Genomic DNA, 22,166 nt, shown 5'->3' on the forward strand with positions numbered 1-22,166 from the left:
ATTCCCAGATGTAATATCAAAACCTCTGCATATCTGTGCATGTGCTGTCTTATCTAAATGTCTCGCACACACTACACTCCAAATTCCCTGATCTGCAAAAACAAAACTCCCAAAATATAACAACATTTCACAATTCAGACAAAACTGTCTAACCATCCAAGACACCACATCGGCTCCTCCAGACGAGACTATGTGGACATCTTGACCAAATCAACATCTGTAGCGTCTCATGCCGTTTCAACTCGCAAGTATGCCTATAATGGACAGGGTAGCCGAGTTTGGCAGATGTGCTGCAGTGATGGAGAACATGGTAGAGCAGTGATTGTATGACTACGGTGGCAGAGCACTCCACCAACATTAGTGGGAGACCACAAGGCTGTTGCTATTTTTGCTTCCAGTTTCGCTGCAATGATGAAGGTGATACAGGGCTTCCAGTAGCTAGCCATTACCATCAGCCAGCCATGTTGTAGGCAGTAACAAGGGGGATGTACTGTACAGCAGGACATCTGAGGCCGGTTAATATATACCTAAAGGCGCTGTGAACTCTCGTAATTCAGTTGGTGTACCGACTCTTACTTTATGCTGAAGAGCTTGGACTGTATACGCTTGCTCTACTGTTGATGAATTTTTTTCAAGAATTCTCACACTGAGTGCTTTTAAGATTTAACAGGATGTTGAAGAAGTGGATATCTTGGGTAAGTCCCAATGATGTTAATTGATGCTGTGAATCTGTTTGTAGTTTATTTGTCAGGTGGGAGATTATGGATTGGATTTGATAGTGGGATGTTCTGGTGAGAAATTGGAAAGGTTTTCCCATAACCTGGTTGGCAAGCGTCAGGTTAAATGTATTTCAGGTGTGATTGCAGACTTGATGTTTAGAGCGGGGATTTCATTGGTTACATCTGTTAAACAGTACACATGGTTTGTTTTCTCTGCCGTGTTCTCACAATGGCTCAGCAAGGGGAAGGTGTGAGATGACTGTGATGCAGTGTTTATCTCATAGCTCTGATATCCCTGACCTTAGGAGTAGATGGCATCCAGACGGATAGCCTCCAGGTACAAGGAGGCTGGACTGTCAGGTAGAGCTGGGTGGGCTTCAGGTAGATGGAGCCTGGACTGTCAGGTAGAGGTGGGTGGGCTTCAGGTAGAGGGAGGCTGGAGCGTCAGGTAGAGGGAGACTGGACTGTCAGGTAGAGGTGGGTGGGCTTCAGGTAGAGGGAGACTGGACTATCAGGTAGAGTTGGGTGGGATTCAGGTAGAGGGAGGCTGGACTGTCAGGTAGAGTTGGGTGGGCTTCAGGTAGAGTTGGGTCAGCTTCAGGTAGATGGAGCCTGGACTGTCAGGTACAGTTGGGTGGGCTTCAGGTAGATGGAGCCTGGACCGTCAGGTAGAGGTGGGTGGGCTTCAGGTAGAGGGAGGCTGGACTGTCAGGTAGAGGTGGGTGGGCTTCAGGTAGAGGGAGGCTGGACTGTCAGGTAGAGCTGGTGGGCTTCAGTTACAAGGAGGTTGGACTGTTAAGCAGGGCATCATGTGTTTTCAAATGAGGAGCAGCTCCTGATCTATATCTGATTTGAAATATATATGGTTGGTTGCTCATGATAACCCAGCCTAAAATAAGAGTAGGTACCATATTTTCTATTTGTGACTATAAAATTTATTGCTCAAATATTCTGTGATGAAATCCACCAACAGGATCAGCAAACATTTGATATCAAAAGCAACATGAGGATTTGTTAATGCTGTAATGAAAGTAATGGTAATCTTGCGAAACCAATTTTAAAGGAAATACTTTGAAGTCACCCTGGAGATTATCAAGCAGAGAGTCAGGGCACCCTTCACTACACACGGTAATGAGCGTAACAAGAAACAGGTTCCCTTCATCTACCACATCCATGTCATGCAACACTTCCTGTCTCGTGAAGCACACTTCAAGTGCTATTATGCAAGTCAAGAATTCCTTGTTATGCTCCAATTAAAGGGTTTCAAGATGCTATTGCGGAAACACAATGGCCTGAGGTCATCCTTTAATTTTTTGTACACACAATGGCCTGAGGTCATCCTTTAATTTTTTGTACACTTATAATGAAAGCAATGGATATCATGGATAACAGCTTGGTGATACAGAACACTCTGATGTGTTTCATATATCTGCAGTAATAACCTTGTTATACACTATGTGATGGTGATGCAGGGATGGATATCAACCAGGGCCATCACCAGCCAATAGTGATAACTAGAATTATAACCCGCAAAATGTCTACTAGCCTTCAGAACAACAGTGACAACATAGTCATTGGTTGGTTGTTTAACGCCATACTCAGCAATTTTCCGGCTATATGGTGGTGGTCTGTAAATAATCACAGAGGGGTTGAAAATTTTGTCAAAACTCAACTGGACACATTTCCATTAAACTTTCAAAATCCTCTTGACCAAATATTAATTTGACTTGACCAATTATCAATTTGGTTTCTTTTGCAAATAATCTTTATCAATTATAAACAACAGAACAGCTAATAAATCTAAACTTTGCAAATGGCGATTGAAAAAATACAATGCAAGAATACGCTAGGAAAACAAAACACATACGCTAGTTTCATCATCAAAATACATATATCATATAACGTTTCAGTAGTCTGGCACTACTGTACCACAGTAAAGTTTAATGTGTATATTTACTTGACCGCCCGGAGAATTCCACTCGACAAGGGCGTCGGGCAATGGTATTTTGCAATCCCTGATCGAGTCTGGACCAGACAAGCCAGTGATCATCATCATGAGCATCGTTCTACGCAATTGGGATACGATGACATGTGTCAACCAAGTCAGCGAGCCTAGATAACAGTCAGGACTATGGGGTAGTGTTTTGAATTCTCCTGTGTTGTACTGAACAGGATTCAGGAGTGTGAATACTGAACTATATCCTGCAATTAAGTAAAAGTATATTATTTCTCTTAGGTTATCAAAAATAACCTTTGGGAGATTAATAGTTAATATTGAGCATCATTACATCCACCTGGTGCTGATTTGAGTTAAGCTTGGTTATAAAGATCATGGCATATTGCCAATATTTATACTGTACATGCCTCCCATGAAGGGTTAAACCTAAATTGGGCCAGTCATTGGAGTTATGTCATTTTAGACCAATTGGTCAGAATGGTGGATAGCCTAGGTAAGGTATTGGCTCATCACACCAAATATGCAAGTTGAAATCCCTAGGATGATCTTATTTCTAGTGTCTCGTGCTGCAAATATGGATGAAATATTGCTAAAATCCATAACCACTGTTAATATCAGTCGAATAAATCTGGGAAATATTGGAAACGGCAGAACCCTAAATTCCTCTGATATGTTTTAATCCAAAGATAAGCATACAGTTCTGGTTGCAGTTAGTTGCGAGGGAGTTATTGATAACACGCTGAGGATGTACAGGGAGATGGGTTCCAAGTGACTGGAACAGGTTCCTGATGAAAGGTGGAGATTGGCTTGTAAATATCAGGGGATGGAGAAATGAGTGACACGGTTCCTGCTTATGTTGATTTCACTTCCTGGGCTGCAAAATTTCATCAAACCAATCTAGAAACTTGTGCTTTGTCTATCCTAACAAAGTGATCAGCATGTGTCGGCCATTGTTGAATTTTAGCACATGTTACCTGGTTATTGTGTGGGATTCATGTCTATTGTTATATCGGAGAGTATGTTGGTGTTGGATGTATAATTTGCATAATGATTATTGAAGAATAATAATGGAAATTGGATACCATGAATTAGTTTGTTATATTATCATTTATATACAGCATATGTTTTCTGTGAAATGAGGGCTCTGGGGTAGCCTCGAGGTTAAAATGTTTGCTTGTCATGTACAATATGTGAAGCCTATTTCTGGTGTCATCCTACTGTGGTATTGCTGGAATATTGCTAAAAGTGGCATATAACTAAAGTCACTCACTCACTCACTCACTCACTCACTCACTCACTCACTCACTCACTCACTCACTCACTCACTCACTCACTCACTCACTCACTCACTCACTCACTCACTCACTCACTGTGAAATGGAGAGTAGTCGGTGTCTCTGTACAGACACTACCCCTGTAGTCTGGAGGATAGAGCATCTGCCTGGAGAACCGAATGTCCGATCCCCAATAGTGTCATACGTAATGACTTTAAATGATCTTACTTGTTTTAACCTAGACTAACACTTAGTGTCTGAATATATATTTTTTTGATAGTAACATATACACCCATGTCACTTTCGCTCGTTATATACCAAACCATTCACTCGTTTCATAAATATGGTATTACACGGGACATCGTTTAGTATTCTCTATATCTATCTCAGTGGGCTAGCATTATAACATTTCTCCTGAAGTGTACAAGACACATGTAGCCACACATCGCTACATCAGTGTAATAATCATGCTCGCGATGTTCAACACCACTTCATATAAGTTCGTACAGTTTGTTTGAAACAGTCTGTTTCTAATATCTGGTCCAGACATGACACAACTGATATTACAGAAGCTTTATTGTGCGATGTCTGTTGGTGAAATAGACAAACTAGCTGCTGCCGCTGGTGTTAGAATACCTGTCCTGAACAGATGTGACAGGTGTTAATAGCAACGTTGTACCATCAAGCTCTAATGAATGACAGGAATGTTGCCAACAGCCTCAGTGTGGGGATATATGTGGTATGTCAATCGTAACACGTTTCTTGGCTCAAAATAAGCTTGAAAACGTGGTAAATTTCCCTGATTACCAAACCCAGCACTTCACAAATTGATAAAACATAATGCTGATGCATGTTAATATGATTTTCTGGGTGCATTAAATTCTTCTGCAGAGATGACGTAGAGTTTGGTGAAGAAGTAACATTCATTTAGGAAACAATTAGCATAATTAACAGCTGGGAAAAAGGATCAATATGACATGAAATTTCTTTCTTTCTGCCTTTGACAGTTTTATAGTGGGGAAGCCTAGTGGTTAAAGTATTCACAGGTTTTGCTGGATGGTCACAGGTTTTGCTCCCCTGAAGGGATGGTCAGAAGAAAGTATACCCCCTGAAGGGATATTTTCTGGAAATCGGTAAAGAAACTCACCCAAAGACATACCCCCCACGGTGACAGTTGTAACTAGTTACGCATATTCTTATTTCTTAAGATAATATGCTAATACCTACCTTTAATTTTTTAAGAACAAATGGAATATGACGTGACATTTTCACCCACATTTTCATTGTAAATAGCGTTTTTTGGGTGTGTTTGCCTGCCATCATCCCTTGACAAGCATGACGAGTGCGCATGTATGACTTGAAACTTTACTACAAATCTATTGGTGGTAACAGTTATTTGATGAAGTGTGGTCATGCATGATGTGTGGTCATGCAAGTTATAGCATGACACGTGATGATGTCTTCAGAGGCGGTACTGATGAATGTTGTTTGAGTGAGGTTGAGTGGATTAGGAATCTGATATTTTCTCTGTTCAGCCTTAGATGTAAATCATTCGTCTTTATTTCTTGTATATATCTGACTGTCTTTTTTGTTTCAGAGTGACGGAAACGCTGGCTTTCTTCGAGAAGCGCGGGATGGAAACCTCAATGAGGTTTTGGAGTACTTGAAGGGAAGTACCGACATCAACACCAGCAACCCGGTAGGTCACACGCGGACTAGCCACATTGTCAATACAGCCCAAAGAGGTTGAACCTCACGCTGTCTTGGTTTGTCTACTCCAACTCAGTACAATGCCACTACCTGTGGCATAAAAGCTGTTTGTTTTTTCCCTGCTGTTTAATTCCTGTTTCAACTATGTGCCAGCTACAGTGGTATATAGTCGTGTATGGATCAGACAATCCAGTGAATAATATTGAGAGCTGGGCTCTAATTCTTTGGTATTCGACAACCAATCAATCAGTCATGCCTGACCACCCAATCTATAACTCACCTTTTACAACCAGCATTTTTTTACCCAGAATCTCTACAGGGTAGTCTCATATGACAAGCATGGGTTGTATGGAATATATTTTAACCCAGAATTTAGGGTTTACCTCTTCAGAGCAGGACAGACTGTCAGGATCGCCTTGGAAGCGAAAAGTTTCATGGCTTAAAGTCACCATTCTACAAAGTTTTAGATCATTGTAATACCTTTGTGTGAGATCAAAACACTCACACCCAGTGGCCAATCCCCACGGACCAATCCCCTCACAATGACTTTGAGCTTGAGTCTCAGATCAATGGGATCCGGCTATGGTTCTCATTGAATGACTTGCAGAACTGAGTGACAGTCATCAGTGTTTTTTTCCAAAGATAACAGTTTTTGAGAAACCTCTCCTTCAGCTGCTGTGTCAACCCAGCTGATAACAAACAGGATATACCTACCCTTTACTACAGGTCTCAATAAGGACAAGACATGTGTACAGAACTGTCACACTTCCAAGTGTGTTCCACGTTAATAAGTATTTATGAGTCCTAGCATGTCGAGGTGCCTTGTAGGATTTACTGACAAGAGTGAAATGAACACTATCATATAAGTGTAAGATCAGTCCAACCTTTGTGTAGAGTAACATACAAGTCAGTACAGTGTTGTTATGTGCATGATGTCTCATGTCACCATGACCCAGAGGAGTTGGTTGTTGTGTTGTTCAACCACCAGTTTGCATGGCCCAGATGTGATTATTGTCAAGTCCCCCACATGGGTACAATGTGTGAAGCCCATTTCTGGTGTCCCCCGCCGTGATGTTGCTGGAATATTGCTAAAAGCAGCGTAAAACCAAACTCAGTCAGTCAGTCAGTATTGTCAAGTCCATGATACAGGCGGAATATTGTGGACTGCGTAAAACAACCTTCATTCACCTCATACATATACATAGAGATTTACCTTGAGTCCTGTATTTGAGGGTCCCTGGGACTCATACTCTTAATTTTCAGGGGTCCTGGACTACAAAATGGGCGTCCCAAACACTTAAATATTTTATTAATACTGTTATTGTATTGTGAATCATGTTCATCAGATTATTAATTGTTACAGAAATTAAATTTCAAATAATACCATAACCCAGCTAGTAGCAACCTCAGATAACTTATTGTTACTTGATTGGAATTCTTACAAAAGGTATTTGGACTTTTTCTGCGTCCCTGTGGATGCGCTAATAAATTTTCGTTGCATCCGTTGTCAATTTTTATGAGTATAGGACGCAGGAATTCGCGCCCTGTAAATCCCTGTATACAGAATCATCACTGTCAGTAAAGCAAACAATTTATTAGTTTGCCACCTTATGGAATGCTACTCTTATTCCTTAAGCTAGTGATCTCTAGCCCACTTTTATGCTGTGTTTGTCAATGAATAGCTTAATAGTTTAATTTTCTGAAACTAGTTTTAATAATGTATGTCTTATGTGTCATTCTGTTAGTTAATCTTTTATAAAGTATTCTAAGCTATATTCTTAATTTATGAATTTCTGTCGTCACGATATGGCTGAAATATTGCCGATGTGACATTAACTTTTAACTCACTCCTAAAGCTAGCTCTCCAAAATGGGAGGTTTTGCTGTGCATGACGAAATCAGGTTTCATTAGAACTAAAACTAACAAAAACATACAATAATGACCACTGTGACAAGTGTGGATAGGCAATACAGCATCCAAAATATACAGGACTGTGACGGAAGGTCACCAGGAGGACATGACGGAGGTATGCCATGTTATGTTCCACAATAAACAAGTTATTATTGCTGCCAGTTCCACTTTGGGATTCCATAGTCTGAGAGCCAAGTTGTTGGAGCTACAGACACTCATCTGGGGACTAACCCAAGAGTTTCAAGGGACATAGTCAAAACAACTGATGTTCTTAACCAAACAGTGTCGATCACCAGTAGGTGTATACGGAGAAGCCAGCCAGGCTTATCCAGCTCTGCGATGCCATATAACACACCGTATAACACGCCGGTACATGTGCTATATGCCGGTACTGAGTTTCAGTGTTTGGAGTCAGTGTGCGATGTTGTGGAAATACCTGAATCTGGTGCCAGCATGATGTAGATGCTTGTCTCATGTAGACAGTGTCAGACTGTATTGGATCATACATGTTGGGTATAACCATGGTTGTCATGGTATCCAACCACACGGCTCAGCCTTCCGTGTACTATTCAATGAAGTTTTACTTTTGGTCAAATCTTTTGCTTGTCATGATTTCTTGTCATGTAGCGATTTTACATAGAGTCAAGTTGTTGGTTTGAAATGGACCCTGTCAAATCATGGTTGAACCTTTTGGTCAAGTCTTGTGCTTGAAATGGACCGTGTCAAATCATGGTTGAATGTTTTGGTTAAGTCTTTGACTTTGACATGTGATGAAGTCAAATCATGGTTGAACATACACTCAAGTGTTTGGCTTACCATCTCTCACTGCCAAAAGATTGCTTACATGTGGTCAAGTCGTTGGTTTTCTGTGTGACACTGTCAAGTCATACCCCTACGTATGGTTGAGTCTTTGGTTTACCATGTAACCCTGTCAAGTCATACCCCGACATATGGTTGAGTCTTCGGTTTACCATGTAACCCTGTCAAGTCATACCCCGACATATGGTTGAGTCTTTGGTTTACCATGTAACCCTGTCAAGTCATACCCCGACATATGGTTGAGTCTTCGGTTTACCATGTAACCCTGTCAAATCATGATTTTGCATCTGTTCAAGACTTGGCATACCATTTAACATCTAAACTTCCATGTAAACATGAGGCTATAAGATATAAGTAAAATGCATACCCACGATACCTCAATCATATGAAAGTAAATGAATTGTGACATGAATTCTGATAATCAGCCATGTCAGTTTCTAATGATATAAAGTCTGATTTCTGTGTTTTCACTACAAGAACTCCGAGCCTGTAACTTGAAGCTGAATCTTTGGATCATTATCATGCAGTGTCTCCTCCAGGTCCTGTAACTTAATACCTGACAAATCCTGTGCAAGTCTGTAATAACAGTTAGGCACGTCTAGATGTTAAAACATTTTTAAAACATGAGATAATTTGGCATTCTTCATTCATATATCAAAACAAAACAAAACAATTCTTCTTTTTCATTTGAGAAATTAAGTGTCAATGATGTTACATTAATCAAGCATGAATGAATTACCTATATAAGAACCACAGAACAGTGATCAATCAACATGTACGCAATGTCAGATCCGGAAGAAATAATTCAATACCACTGCATTATGGCGGAACATCTTGCAACATCTGCCCTTTTCCTAACCGTTATAGCGAGAGTATCCCACTCAGGGCTTTCACACTTAGGGTTCCTCAATGGCGGATCATAAAATGGCAAAACTCATCTGAAAAGATAAACACAACAGGAGAGATATAGTTATCTTAACAAACGAGGAATCTCAGATATGTTGTGCAGGCCGCTCTCTCCAGGAGATTGATTTGTAGATACAGCAATCACCTGGAAACCAACAAGCCTTACATCAATTATATACCAGCTGACTTGGGGAACTGAAGTAGGCACGACCAGTCAGAGTGTAGCTGTTGCCTCTTGCTTGAAAATAGGTGATAACACATTTAGCTGATGGTAACCATCTATGAGTAGAACCTAAAGAAAAATAGCTGTATGGGAATTGATGCACTAGTTAAAAATAGTAGTGTTATACTGACTGACTGACTGAGTTTGGTTTTACGCCGCTTTTAGCAATATTCCAGCAACATCACGGGCGGGGAAACACCAGAAATGGGCTTCACACATTGTACCCATGTGGGGATTCAAACCCGGGTCTTCGGCCTGACGAGCCAACGCTTTAACCACTAGGCTACCCACCGCCCCCAGTGTTATACCATTACAACAGTTCGAGTTAGGTCAGCATGGTATGGTATTGTGGAGAGGCACTTTCGTCATTGTCCCTTCTCTACTGGTCATGAGATCTAAGACTAAATGCGTGTTTTACCATATTTGCCATTGAAGAATTATGACAATTTTTACGGACGCACAACTTCTTTTATTCTGTGAAGGGCGACGTTTCGACATAGATCCTAGTGTCGTTGTCAAGCAAGTGACATTAGGATCTATGTCGAAACGTCACCTTTCACAGAATGAAAGAAGTTGTATATCCATAAAAAAATTGTCATCATTCTTCATCAACTCAAATTCTAATATGCCCATCAAAGAAGATATATTTGCTATTGCAAAGGTACCATAGGCAGCTTGGACACTGGGAATTCAGGGCTAGATTCCTAGCAACCAGATGGTCTGGCTTGTTGGCCCGGTTGATAAGTGTCATTATACCATAACAGTGTCTATAGTTGTTTATAATATCAATCACAGGATTGTCTGGCCTCTGTCATATGGCTTGAGTATTGATTGCAGAGTTGAACAACAACAGACAAACAAGGCAGCGTGGATTGTGTTAGATTTGGTTGTTATGCAGCACTGATGATGTGTGTGATTTAAATTCAAATATATCATAGATATTTCAACCATATGTTAATGCTAGTGTAATGTAGTGTTAAGAGCTTGTTCCTTAAACTTGATAGGTAAATATCGTGGAAAACAGGCTGTATTTAATTGAAAAGGCATATAATTTATATGACTCGTACTGTGAATACATTTATTCCAATATGCTAAAGTGGCGTGATGTCATCGCAGGATCAGTTAGAAATGTATTGGTAGGAATACTGTCAATAAGATTAAAATGACTGCAAGATGAAGCATTAAAAATCAGAAAGTGTTCAGTTTGGATTGCAGTGAAGTGAGACAGTAAGTTTAGTTTTACGCCGCTTTTAGCAATACTCCAGCAATATCACGGCGGGGGACACCAGAAATGGGCTTCACACATTGTACTTATGTGGGGAATCAAACCAGAGTCTTCGGCATTATGGCGAACACTTTAACCACTAGGCTAGCTTACATTAAGCTGTGAAAGGAGATAGATTCTTTGAATATCAAGAGGATATTTCTGTAAATGCTAGCTTACTTTAGTTAAGAGGATGAAGAGTTTGGAAGTGACAGGTAGGATAAATTCAGATCAGGGTATAATTCTTATATTAAAATTAGTGTGTCAAATCCATTAATGTCCATATTGTCACTACAGCAAATATTCCTTTGTCAGTAGAAGTGAAGGAATGACTGTGCCACCCGGTATAATGCTATTTTGGTGGCAATATAACTGCTGTTTAACTGACCAATTACACAGAGGAGTGATTGCAAGTACTACAGCTGTCTTTATTGATCATTCTACACCAAGGTAACACTGCTTATTGACATTGGTCTTTTGTGCACTCAAGTATGTTCAGTACCGACTGGTAATGCCTGCCGCCAAGTCTTGTTGCCTAGCAACCAGACTGTAATGTACTAGATAGTTCATGGCACAATGAAACAAAAAGTGTAAGACTTGTGTCTTGCAGGTAATGTAACATGACGCTCTGCTAAAAAATTAGTAATTATTACTATGGTAACCTAAAAAATTGGGGTTACGGAATTGGAGTAAGAGTGAAAAAGTATCCTGCAGATCAGTTTTAGTAGCATGTGTGTAAATGTGGTGATGGAACCGAAATATCCATTATGGTATGTCAAGGACAGTGGCTTAGGATGATTGTGATTTATGCACACTGGATGGGAATATGATTTTAACCTGGATTGTTTGTAGAACATGTTGTGATGAAAAGGCCTTTTGAAGTGTTAGCGAGTTGTAAGGAATTATTGCAAGGTGGTGAATATATCTCAAGCCGGCAACAACCTGAGGCTGCATGCACCTCTTCTGCTGCATATTTTGGTCTATTTTGTATGTAAGGATGACTCAGCTATTTTAAGAGCTATCCCGAAACTCGTTACCTGTAGGTTTTTGTACCTACCATCACTGCTGTTTACTAAAATACTTTCCTCATGGCAGTGGCTTCAAGATGCACATGGCTGATGTTGAACTGTCACACTTATTAAGGTCTTATATTCAGTGTGTCCTGTAAATATCTGAAGTATTTAACATGATTTAACACACAAAAATGAGCATTCACAGATAAGGGCAAGGAACAAACCCTGAAACGTTGTGTATACAATAAAGAAGAAGTTGACATCCATAATATTTTGTCTTATACTTGAATACCAACTTCTATATGCCTCTCAAGAACCTCATTCACAGATATATTTCCATAAGATAGAGGAGATACAGCATACAGAAATATTGTTTCTGTGGTACAAGATATATGGTTGAGGTTTAAGTGAGGTAGGATACTTGAGGCAATATGTTGATGTGATGTATTGGTAGTGGTATGAGACTTGGTCGGCTGGATTTCACGTCCATTGTTTAGGTGACAGTGTGCATACCAGTACTGCACTCGTACATGTGTTGTAACTGTCATGATGCAATGACCCTGCGTGACATTCACAATACATAAGGGGGGGTGTAGTAGCCCAGTGGTTAAAGCGTTCGCTCGTCACACCAAAGACCCGGGTTCGATTCCCCATATGGGTACAATGTGTGAAGCCTGTTTCTGGTGTCCCCTGCCATGATGTTGCTGGAATATTGCTGAAAGCGTGAATCTAACTCACTCACTCACAATGCATAATATTTCAAAACTTTTATGTCAATTCGCGTTACTGTCATGAATTTTGTTCTCTGCAATATGAAGCAAGTATGCTTTGTGCCAGCCATGCTTCCAGAGATATTAGAAAAGTGTTGAGTTTCATACCCAATATTACACCTGTGAAGATCCGAGATAGAATTGGTTATGCGCAACCCATGCTTGTCATAAAAGGTGACTAACAGGATCTGGTGATCATGCTCGCTGACTTGGTTGACACGTCATTGTATCCTATTTGCGTAAATTGATGCTCATGCTGTTGATCACTGGCTTGTCTGGTCGAGACTCAGTTATTTACAGCCCGCCGCCATATAGCTGGAATATTAATATTGCTGAGAGTGGCGTTAAACAACAATTAAATATACCCTATATTGAGAAACCAAACCGTGACATTATTTAAGCCAAGCCAGCACTCTATAGATTGAGTTATCAAAAAAGATATGTTCCTGGTGAACTAGATCTAGGCACTTGTTACAATGCAGACGTCCTCTTGTGTTGCAGAATGGCCTGAATGCACTCCATCTGGCATCCAAGGAAGGCCATGTCAACATCGTCACTGAACTGCTGCGCCGTGGTGCCAACGTGGAGGCTGCAACTAAGGTGGGTGCTATTCCATAGTTATCTCCCCTTCAACCAATAGGGCATAGTTGTCTGCCCTTTGTGTTACTACAATGGCCTAGTTTTCTGGTCTGTGAGATAGTTATCAACCAACTGGACACTATGACATATTTACCTCCTTCAGGGTACTATAGCATAGTAATCTCCCCCAGGGTACTATAGCACAGTTATCTCCCTCAGGGTACTATAGCATAGTTATCTCCCTCAGGGTACTATAGCACAGTTATCTCCCTCAGGGTACTATAGCACAGTTATCTCCCTCAGGGTACTATAGCACAGTTATCTCCCTCAGGGTACTATAGCATAGTTATCTCCCTCAGGGTACTATAGCATAGTTATCTCCCTCAGGGTACTATAGCATAGTTATCTCCCTCAGGGTACTATAGCATAGTTATCTCCCTCAGGGTACTATAGCATAGTTATCTCCCTCAGGGTACTATAGCATAGTTATCTCCCTCAGGGTACTAGTTATCTCCCTCAGGGTACAGTTATCTCCCTCAGGGTACTATAGCATAGTTATCTCCCTCAGGGTACTATAGCACAGTTATCTCCCTCAGGGTACTATAGCATAGTTATCTCCCTCAGGGTACAGGCACAGTTATCTCCCTCAGGGTACTATAGCATAGTTATCTCCCTCAGGTACTATAGCATAGTTATCTCCCTCAGGGTACTATAGCATAGTTATCTCCCTCAGGGTACTATAGCATAGTTATCTCCCTCAGGGTACTATAGCATAGTTATCTCCCTCAGGGTACTATAGCATAGTTATCTCCCTCAGGGTACTATAGCACAGTTATCTCCCTCAGGGTACTATAGCATAGTTATCTCCCTCAGGGTACTATAGCACAGTTATCTCCCTCAGGGTACTATAGCACAGTTATCTCCCTCAGGGTACTATAGCACAGTTATCTCCCCTCAGGTACTATAGCATAGTTATCTCCCTCAGGGTACTATAGCATAGTTATCTCCCTCAGGGTACTATAGCACAGTTATCTCCCTCAGGGTACTATAGCACAGTTATCTCCCTCAGGGTACTATAGCACAGTTATCTCCCTCAGGGTACTATAGCATAGTTATCTCCCTCAGGGTACTATAGCACAGTTATCTCCCTCAGGGTACTATAGCATAGTTATCTCCCTCAGGGTACTATAGCACAGTTATCTCCCTCAGGGTACTAGGGTACTATAGCACAGTTATCTCCCTCAGGGTACTATAGCACAGTTATCTCCCTCAGGGTACTATAGCACAGTTATCTCCCTCAGGGTACTATAGCACAGTTATCTCCCTCAGGGTACTATAGCATAGTTATCTCCCTCAGGGTACTATAGCATAGTTATCTCCCCTCAGGGTACTATCAGGGTACTATGGCATAGTTATCTCCCTCAGGGTACTATAGCATAGTTATCTCCCTCAGGGTACTATAGCATAGTTATCTCCCTCAGGGTACTATAGCATAGTTATCTCCCTCAGGGTACTATAGCATAGTTATCTCCCTCAGGGTACTATAGCATAGTTATCTCCCTCAGGGTACTATAGCATAGTTATCTCCCTCAGGGTACTATAGCACAGTTATCTCCCTCAGGGTACTATAGCATAGTTATCTCCCTCAGGGTACTATAGCACAGTTATCTCCCTCAGGGTACTATAGCATCCCTCAGTTATCTCTCCCTCAGGGTACTATAGCATAGTTATCTCCCTCAGGGTACTATAGCATAGTTATCTCCCTCAGGGTACTATAGCATAGTTATCTCCCTCAGGGTACTATAGCATAGTTATCTCCCTCAGGGTACTATAGCATAGTTATCTCCCTCAGGGTACTATAGGGTACTATAGCATAGTTATCTCCCTCAGGGTACTATAGCACAGTTATCTCCCTCAGGGTACTATAGCACAGTTATCTCCCTCAGGGTACTATAGCACAGTTATCTCCCTCAGGGTACTATAGCACAGTTATCTCCCTCAGGGTACTATAGCATAGTTATCTCCCTCAGGGTACTATAGCATAGTTATCTCCCTCAGGGTACTATAGCATAGTTATCTCCCTCAGGGTACTATAGCACATAGTTATCTCCCTCAGGGTACTATAGCATAGTTATCTCCCTCAGGGTACTATAGCATAGTTATCTCCCTCAGGGTACTATAGCATAGTTATCTCCCTCAGGGTACTATAGCATGGTTATCTCCCTCAGGGTACTATAGCACAGTTATCTCCCTCAGGGTACTATAGCATAGTTATCTCCCTCAGGGTACTATAGCATAGTTATCTCCCTCAGGGTACTATAGCATAGTTATCTCCCTCAGGGTACTATAGCACAGTTATCTCCCTCAGAGTACTATAGCACAGGTATCTCCCTCAGGGTACTATAGCATAGTTATCTCCCTCAGGGTACTAGAGCATACCTATCTCCCTCAGCGGTACTAGAGCATACCTATCTCCCTCAGCCGTACTATAGCATAGTTATCTTCCCTGTTGGTACTAGGGCTTATATTAGTTATCTGCCCACTGGGTACTATATAAGGCAAAGCATATGGTTGGTTTTAAATCAGGATATATATTGAAGACTCTATGGAACAGTCCTGTAGCTCTCTGTAGCAACAAATCAATATTTAAATAATTTATTGGGAGCAGCATTGTAAGAAAAACAGCGTTGGTCTGGAGTACTAGCAAGTAGGCACATGCACACACACTCGTCGCCATGTAAGTGCTGTGTTCTTTCGTAAAGAACGTTTATGCAGACGTTGAACCCAACCTCACATGGATGTAGCAATGTGATTGTATCTCCCAGTTATCAGTGTCTTATCTTTGGGTGCATGTAGTTAAAACAGTGGTTTTCCTTCAGGTACTTCCCCGCAAGAGTCATGTTTTAAAGATATAATGACATGATTGTGATTATCTAATTTATTACAAAAAACAATTTGAGAAGGGTTTTGCTGTAACTTGTATTTGTGGAAAATGATTATTTTAAATTCTAATCCTCAAGTTTCACACTAATAGCTTCTAAAGGACAAAATTATTATCACTAATGTGAAAACTGAGGTTGAAAATGATTGAATACCCTGGTAAAAACTCTTGCAGTTGACAATTTATTCAACATATGGTCAACATAAAAGACACCTCATTCAAACCACTCTGACATATTGTGCTAAATAGCTGACAGAGGGAGAACCCAGTCAAGCCTGTCCTGTACATAGTCATCTCGAACTGGGGCAATGTCAAATACCTACTGTTCATAGTCCGAACATACCCAGTTTGTCCCCACCTCACCTGGACAATGTCCAATGTGACCCTTATACACTCAGACATTGTCCACATTGTTCACAAACTCATGGATACATTGTCATTGGACATGGATATTACAAAAGTAATCGACTTGTAGATTAAATGTATTATATCTTCTGACTGGGAAAGAATCTGGTGGAAAGGAATCCCATGAAGGCAATGATTGATGATTGTGTACAAGGAGAAAGGTAATGGGATAAGTGGTCTTGAGAAAAAAACATTACTTTCTCTGATGGGCAGAATAACAGCTACAGTATGGCCGCTCTTAGCCCGTAGGAGATACCCCAAGTTGCACATGTCCACAATTATACATACTATCTTCAGTACAACTGGAAAATAGAATGTTTGTCTGAAAATAAACTGATAACTCCTGAAGAGTAAAGCTACCTGGGGAACTGTGAGTATTGGTCTGTAATTAGCTGGGGAATATTAGTTATATTCCCATGACTCAGAAGAAATAAAGGTGTTTGCTATTAATAGTATATGTACTGTATGGAATGAACTTAAAGATGTTGTTTCTGATCAGAGAATCAGTGATGAGTCATATGTATTGTATTGTATAAGAAATCATGATGTTCCCCTAGAGAAATATGCTCCATAGGAATAAAGTACTGTAGACACCCAAATGTGGGGAACAATATGGACGATATTCTCTATACATTGAATGTATATCTTGAATAACAGATTTACCGTAGTATTCATCGTAACACATTCCCACTTTCGTCCAAATATGTTTCATGTTTCAGTGTATTTTGTTAAGGGTGACAAAGAATAACCGTTACATGTATCATGAACTTATAGTAAAACTATAGTACTGTAACTAGGTCAACACAAACGATATATCACACATTTTTAAAACATTCAGTGTATGCAAAAAAAATGTCATAGTCTTGCACACTGACTATGGAATGTTTTTATTTGATGAGACTAATAGAGGTGTAACCAGCTCAGTGCCATGAAATCAGCATCAGTAACAACTTGTAGCATCAGTAACAACTTGTAGCATCAGTAACAACTTGTAGCATCAGTAACAACTTGTAGCATCAGCAAAGATAGAGTAGAGAAATGGAGTACCTATGTGATAAACGATATTATACACTGTCATATAACTCTGTAAACTGTGATATATCTAAGATATCCAGCTTATGTATCTCTTTCTGTATCATGATACGTAGCATTTTGTTAACCTATCATATCATGAATGTATCATATCAACCCTAGTATCTGTAACGTACACACTTCTATGCGCTATAAGCTATACCTCCTTCTCTCCTCATGTATTGTAAGCCAGTATGTATACTGCAATCGGAGGAAGGTCATATCAGAGGACGTATATGGGCATGGATATAAAAGAAGGTTGTGTAAATGTCATTGAATCAAGTTCCATTGAGGTGTTGTACCTAGCGGTGTGCAGGGATGGATGCCTCATGTGGCGACTGTGACCTACTTCAGTGCAGCGCAACACTGTCACATATAGACATTACCGGGGACTTCCACGGAACAGTTCATTCAGGTGGAGGGGACATAGCTTGTCACTTTGCCTTACCTGAGAATAGTAGATCAATGTTGAGTGGAGAAAATAAACTGATGAGATAAAAATGACAATGAAATATTTGTAATTAGTGTATGGATTGTCGTTATACCATGCCAGTAGAATAAGGCAGTGTTGAGTAAGATAGCAGTAATTTGATATAAATTATTTTCATAAATGTTGAATTATACTTAATAGATTAGGGTTATTGAATAAAATGAAATTGAATTCATGAATTTTGAAATTTTCTTTCATAATGTTCTTTGGGACAAATTTATGTGATTTCTAGTACCAGTTTCATTAAAATGGTATGGTTGGATCATAATGATATTGTGCAAATGTTAAATAAATATCAAACAAGGCACTTCCATATTACTGTACAGGAAATTTGATGAGTATAGGGATCAACTACAAGCAAATGTCATTCAGAAGGTCATAATTCTTGCCAAGTACGAGGCATGTCCGGATCTACTTACCCTTGATTACTCTCGGTCACGAGCCATTCATCACATGTAGTGATTGTCATAATACACGGGATGACAGAAGATTAGCTGCTCATTGATAGATGTCAACAGCAGATATGTAGTCACGTGCTTACACGCTTCATACCTGTATCATGCTGTGTAGACACAAACGTTTTGTAAACCAGTAAATTTAAAAAATTGACTTTGTTCATAACTGTTTACTAAAATATGAGTAATTGGTTCTGTATTTCAAAAGTATTGACAGATTGTCAACTTGTCATTGAAATATCAGAAGATGTTCGAACTTATTACTGAATTGACTTTTCACATGTGAGTGTTTGAAATACCGTGTCACATCTTACAGACTGAACCTGTCTTGCAGTAGTAGCAGAGACCATATAATAGATTATATGGTCTCTGGTAGTAGGTTGCATCTGGTAATATCGCACCCAGGAAATATTCTCTGTGTGGCTAGTGATCCTGTAGATGGCAGACAGGTAGTATAACATCATGGAATATTTCCTTTATGATAGTGTTATTTCCCAATGTTCACAATCAACCATGAAAGTAAAGAGTCATGGTCATAAACTTAATATTAACACCAAAGAATTCGGGTCTCTTTAGATTCAAATAATGTAGGAGCACATTTCAGGTACCCCAGGACTCCTCTGAAATTTGAAAACTGATTTTCATGTCACATTTGGAATCCTTTTCAGAAAAGACACTACCAATTTAACATACTATATTCATGCTGCTGTTAAAGAAAATGGATTCTTCAGCTTAGCTTTTCAATTCTGGTCTACAAATTTAAATAATGTAAAAGTTGTCATTAATTATTTTTGTGTATTTCTTGTTAGTTAAATATCCACCCCTTAAAAAAAAAGCAGTAGCTGAATACACAGAATACCCTTCAAGAAAATGCTCTGTGTCTGATATGAAACGACCCTGTATTTCCCAAGGTAATCTCATGAGTCAAGTAGGTTTATGTGCAAATTTGTTAATAAGCTAATTATGTTTTTTGTTTAACAAATTTGCTGTAACATAAACATTTCTCTCTCTTGTTGACATATACAGCGTTTCTATTGGTGACTGATGTAGTATGTGTCGTGTATTACAGAAAGGAAACACTGCCCTCCACATTGCGTCACTGGCCGGACACGAAGACATCATCAAGATTCTGACCGAGAATGGAGCTAGAGTCAACGTACAAGCTCAGGTAAGGCATGGAGGTGTACAACTGTATTCAACAAGCCTACCCAGCCTCTCTACATCCACTTTAGGGGTTTTTTTTGGTTTTTTTTTATTGCTAGAAGCAGCGTAAAACTAAACTCACGCACTCACTCTCTACATCCATGAAGAGGACAGTTTTAAATGATAATATGAATATAACTTCTCAAGTGGTATTTAGAAGCTGGTATGATGAAGAGGAACAATGTTTGAGGATGGACAACTTCATTATTGCAATAAATGGGACGTTAACACCGTTATCATCACTAGCTTGATAACGTTGCTAACATCTACCAGGGATTGGGAAAGGCAGGGGCCATGGGCCATGGGCCATTTTGCACATTAGAATAAAAAATGGCCCTTTAAAATTTTGAAGTTTACTACTGATACAAGGGCAGTGGCCCATTCAAAATTCAGAAAATGACTAATAATCCTGAAAATGGCCCATTGTCAAAGTTCTCTATCCCAATCCCTGATCTACACCCAATCCCTGATCTACACCCTTGACCTGGAAAATATATCAAAGAAAGAATCCAGCTCAAGGCTAGGATGACTTGGCAAGTGTACCTTAACCTTGTTTGAAATTAGTCAAATTAATCTGGGCTCAATTTGAATTACATTTGATATATTGTAGATATATATTTTTAAACAGGAAAAGTTTTTATTCCTAGGACCAAATGTTAGTGTGACTCCTTAGGAATGTAGCAGGGTTGCGAGTTGAGGTAGGAACAACACGTGTACCTACACTCAGTTCAATCTTACCAGACAGGAGGATGATCAACATCCAACATCTGTATCTTGTCGACCTTCAAATCCTATTCCATCACAGTTTGTCAAGCAATGAACAGCTGACAGCCCTCATATTTCCTAGCTCACTTGAAGGAGGAGGCCATTACCCTCTACAGCTTGTTCCTGTTAAAGATGCAGGGTAGGAATTGGTGCTTGTTTAACAGGTCCAATTATCCAGCTGCCTCTGATTAATGTAATGTGATCTCTGTCTGGATAATAGTATCGCATGTCAAAATACTTATAATAGCTGATTGTTCATATTTATCGGAATTCATTTTTTTCAAGCGGATATTTTAAAATTTATACTCATGCACTCCTGTTAAATGTGATGCCATTACATTTGTTATGTTAACATTCCTCTAAGGTTTAGTTACGAAACTACTTTAATTGTACAAAATAAATACCCCAAAACAGAAGTAATAAAATACATACAAGTTTCAGAATTATGTCTGCTGGTCTCAGTCAACTAAAATTTGGGAAGTGAGATATCTTTGTGGACTGCCATGTCAATATTATATACATGGCAACTTCTTAGCGAGTCTGTCTCCCAGACTCTCGAGAATAAATTGAATAGGAGCCCTACTCAAGTCCAGAATTATTTTGCAAGTCTAGATTGCTTAAGCTCCAGAAATTAAGGATTGTCTGGATTCCCTTTGGATTTTTTTTAAAGAGAAATGTATGTTTTTTGGATTTTTAATATTTCTGGAACTAAATGTCAGTCAGTCTACAGCACAGCAGATGATTTTTGCAGTTTAGTAAACAAAATAATGAATTTCTATCACTATGTGGGAGGAAGGAGATTTATGATTTCTTTGGAGATTTTACTGTTTGGGTAGAATTGTTTTATTTCATTGGAGGTATTAGCAACGGCTGCAATAATCTTCATCACATTAGGGTGGAACAATTCAAAATAGGCTCTGAATCATGAACATGTTTGTAGAGCTCTTTTCTGCCATGAGGTGATGAAGCTGATTCACCTCAGCCCTGGTAGTTAAACAGGTGTAATCACCTGGATGATCCTCTGTGATGCTGAAGGATGAATGTACCTTCATCCCCCAGTGCTTCCTTGCTTCACCTACAACACTGTGTTATAACAGGGACCTCTTGTATAATCTCATATCCCATGTGCCACCCTTACACTGTGTTATAACAAGGACATATTGCATCATCTCGTATCCCATGTGCCACCCATAACACTACATTATAACAACGACATCTTGTACAATCTCATATCCCATATGCCACCCTTACACTGTGTTATAACAAGGACATATTGCATCATCTTGTATCCCATGTGCCACCCTTACACTGTGTTATAACAGGGACATATTGTATAATCTTGTATGTCGCTTGCCATCCCCAACAGTACATTATAACAAGGACATGTTGCATCATCTTGCATCCCATGTGCCACCCTTACACTGTGTTATAACAAGGACATATTGTATCATCTTGCATCCCATGTGCCACCCTTACACTGCATTATAACAAGGACATATTGCATCATCTTGCATCCCATGTGCCACCCTTACACTGTGTTATAACAAGGACATATTGTATCATCTTGCATCCCATGTGCCACCCTTACACTGTGTTATAACAAGGACATATTGCATCATCTTGTATCCCATGTGCCACCCTTACAGTGTTATCACAAGGACATATTGCATCACCTTGCATCCCATGTGCCAC

At 39.9% G+C, this 22,166-nt stretch overlaps 1 protein-coding gene across 1 annotated transcript in view; it reads left to right on the forward strand.

Moving 5' to 3' along the window:
- The window catches only part of LOC124254563 (ankyrin-3-like), a 90,357-nt gene that overhangs the window by 54,031 nt on the left and 14,160 nt on the right, over positions 1-22,166 (forward strand). Inside the window, exons 3-5 of the mRNA XM_046688388.1 lie at positions 5,547-5,648; positions 13,067-13,165; positions 19,576-19,674. Of these exons, the coding sequence (XP_046544344.1) occupies positions 5,547-5,648; positions 13,067-13,165; positions 19,576-19,674 (300 nt within the window). The remainder of the gene's footprint in view (positions 1-5,546; positions 5,649-13,066; positions 13,166-19,575; positions 19,675-22,166) is intronic.

The sequence above is a fragment of the Haliotis rubra genome, unplaced genomic scaffold (assembly GCF_003918875.1).
Source record: "Haliotis rubra isolate DU_JTF1 unplaced genomic scaffold, ASM391887v1 Scf575, whole genome shotgun sequence".
Lineage (NCBI taxonomy): Eukaryota > Metazoa > Mollusca > Gastropoda > Lepetellida > Haliotidae > Haliotis > Haliotis rubra.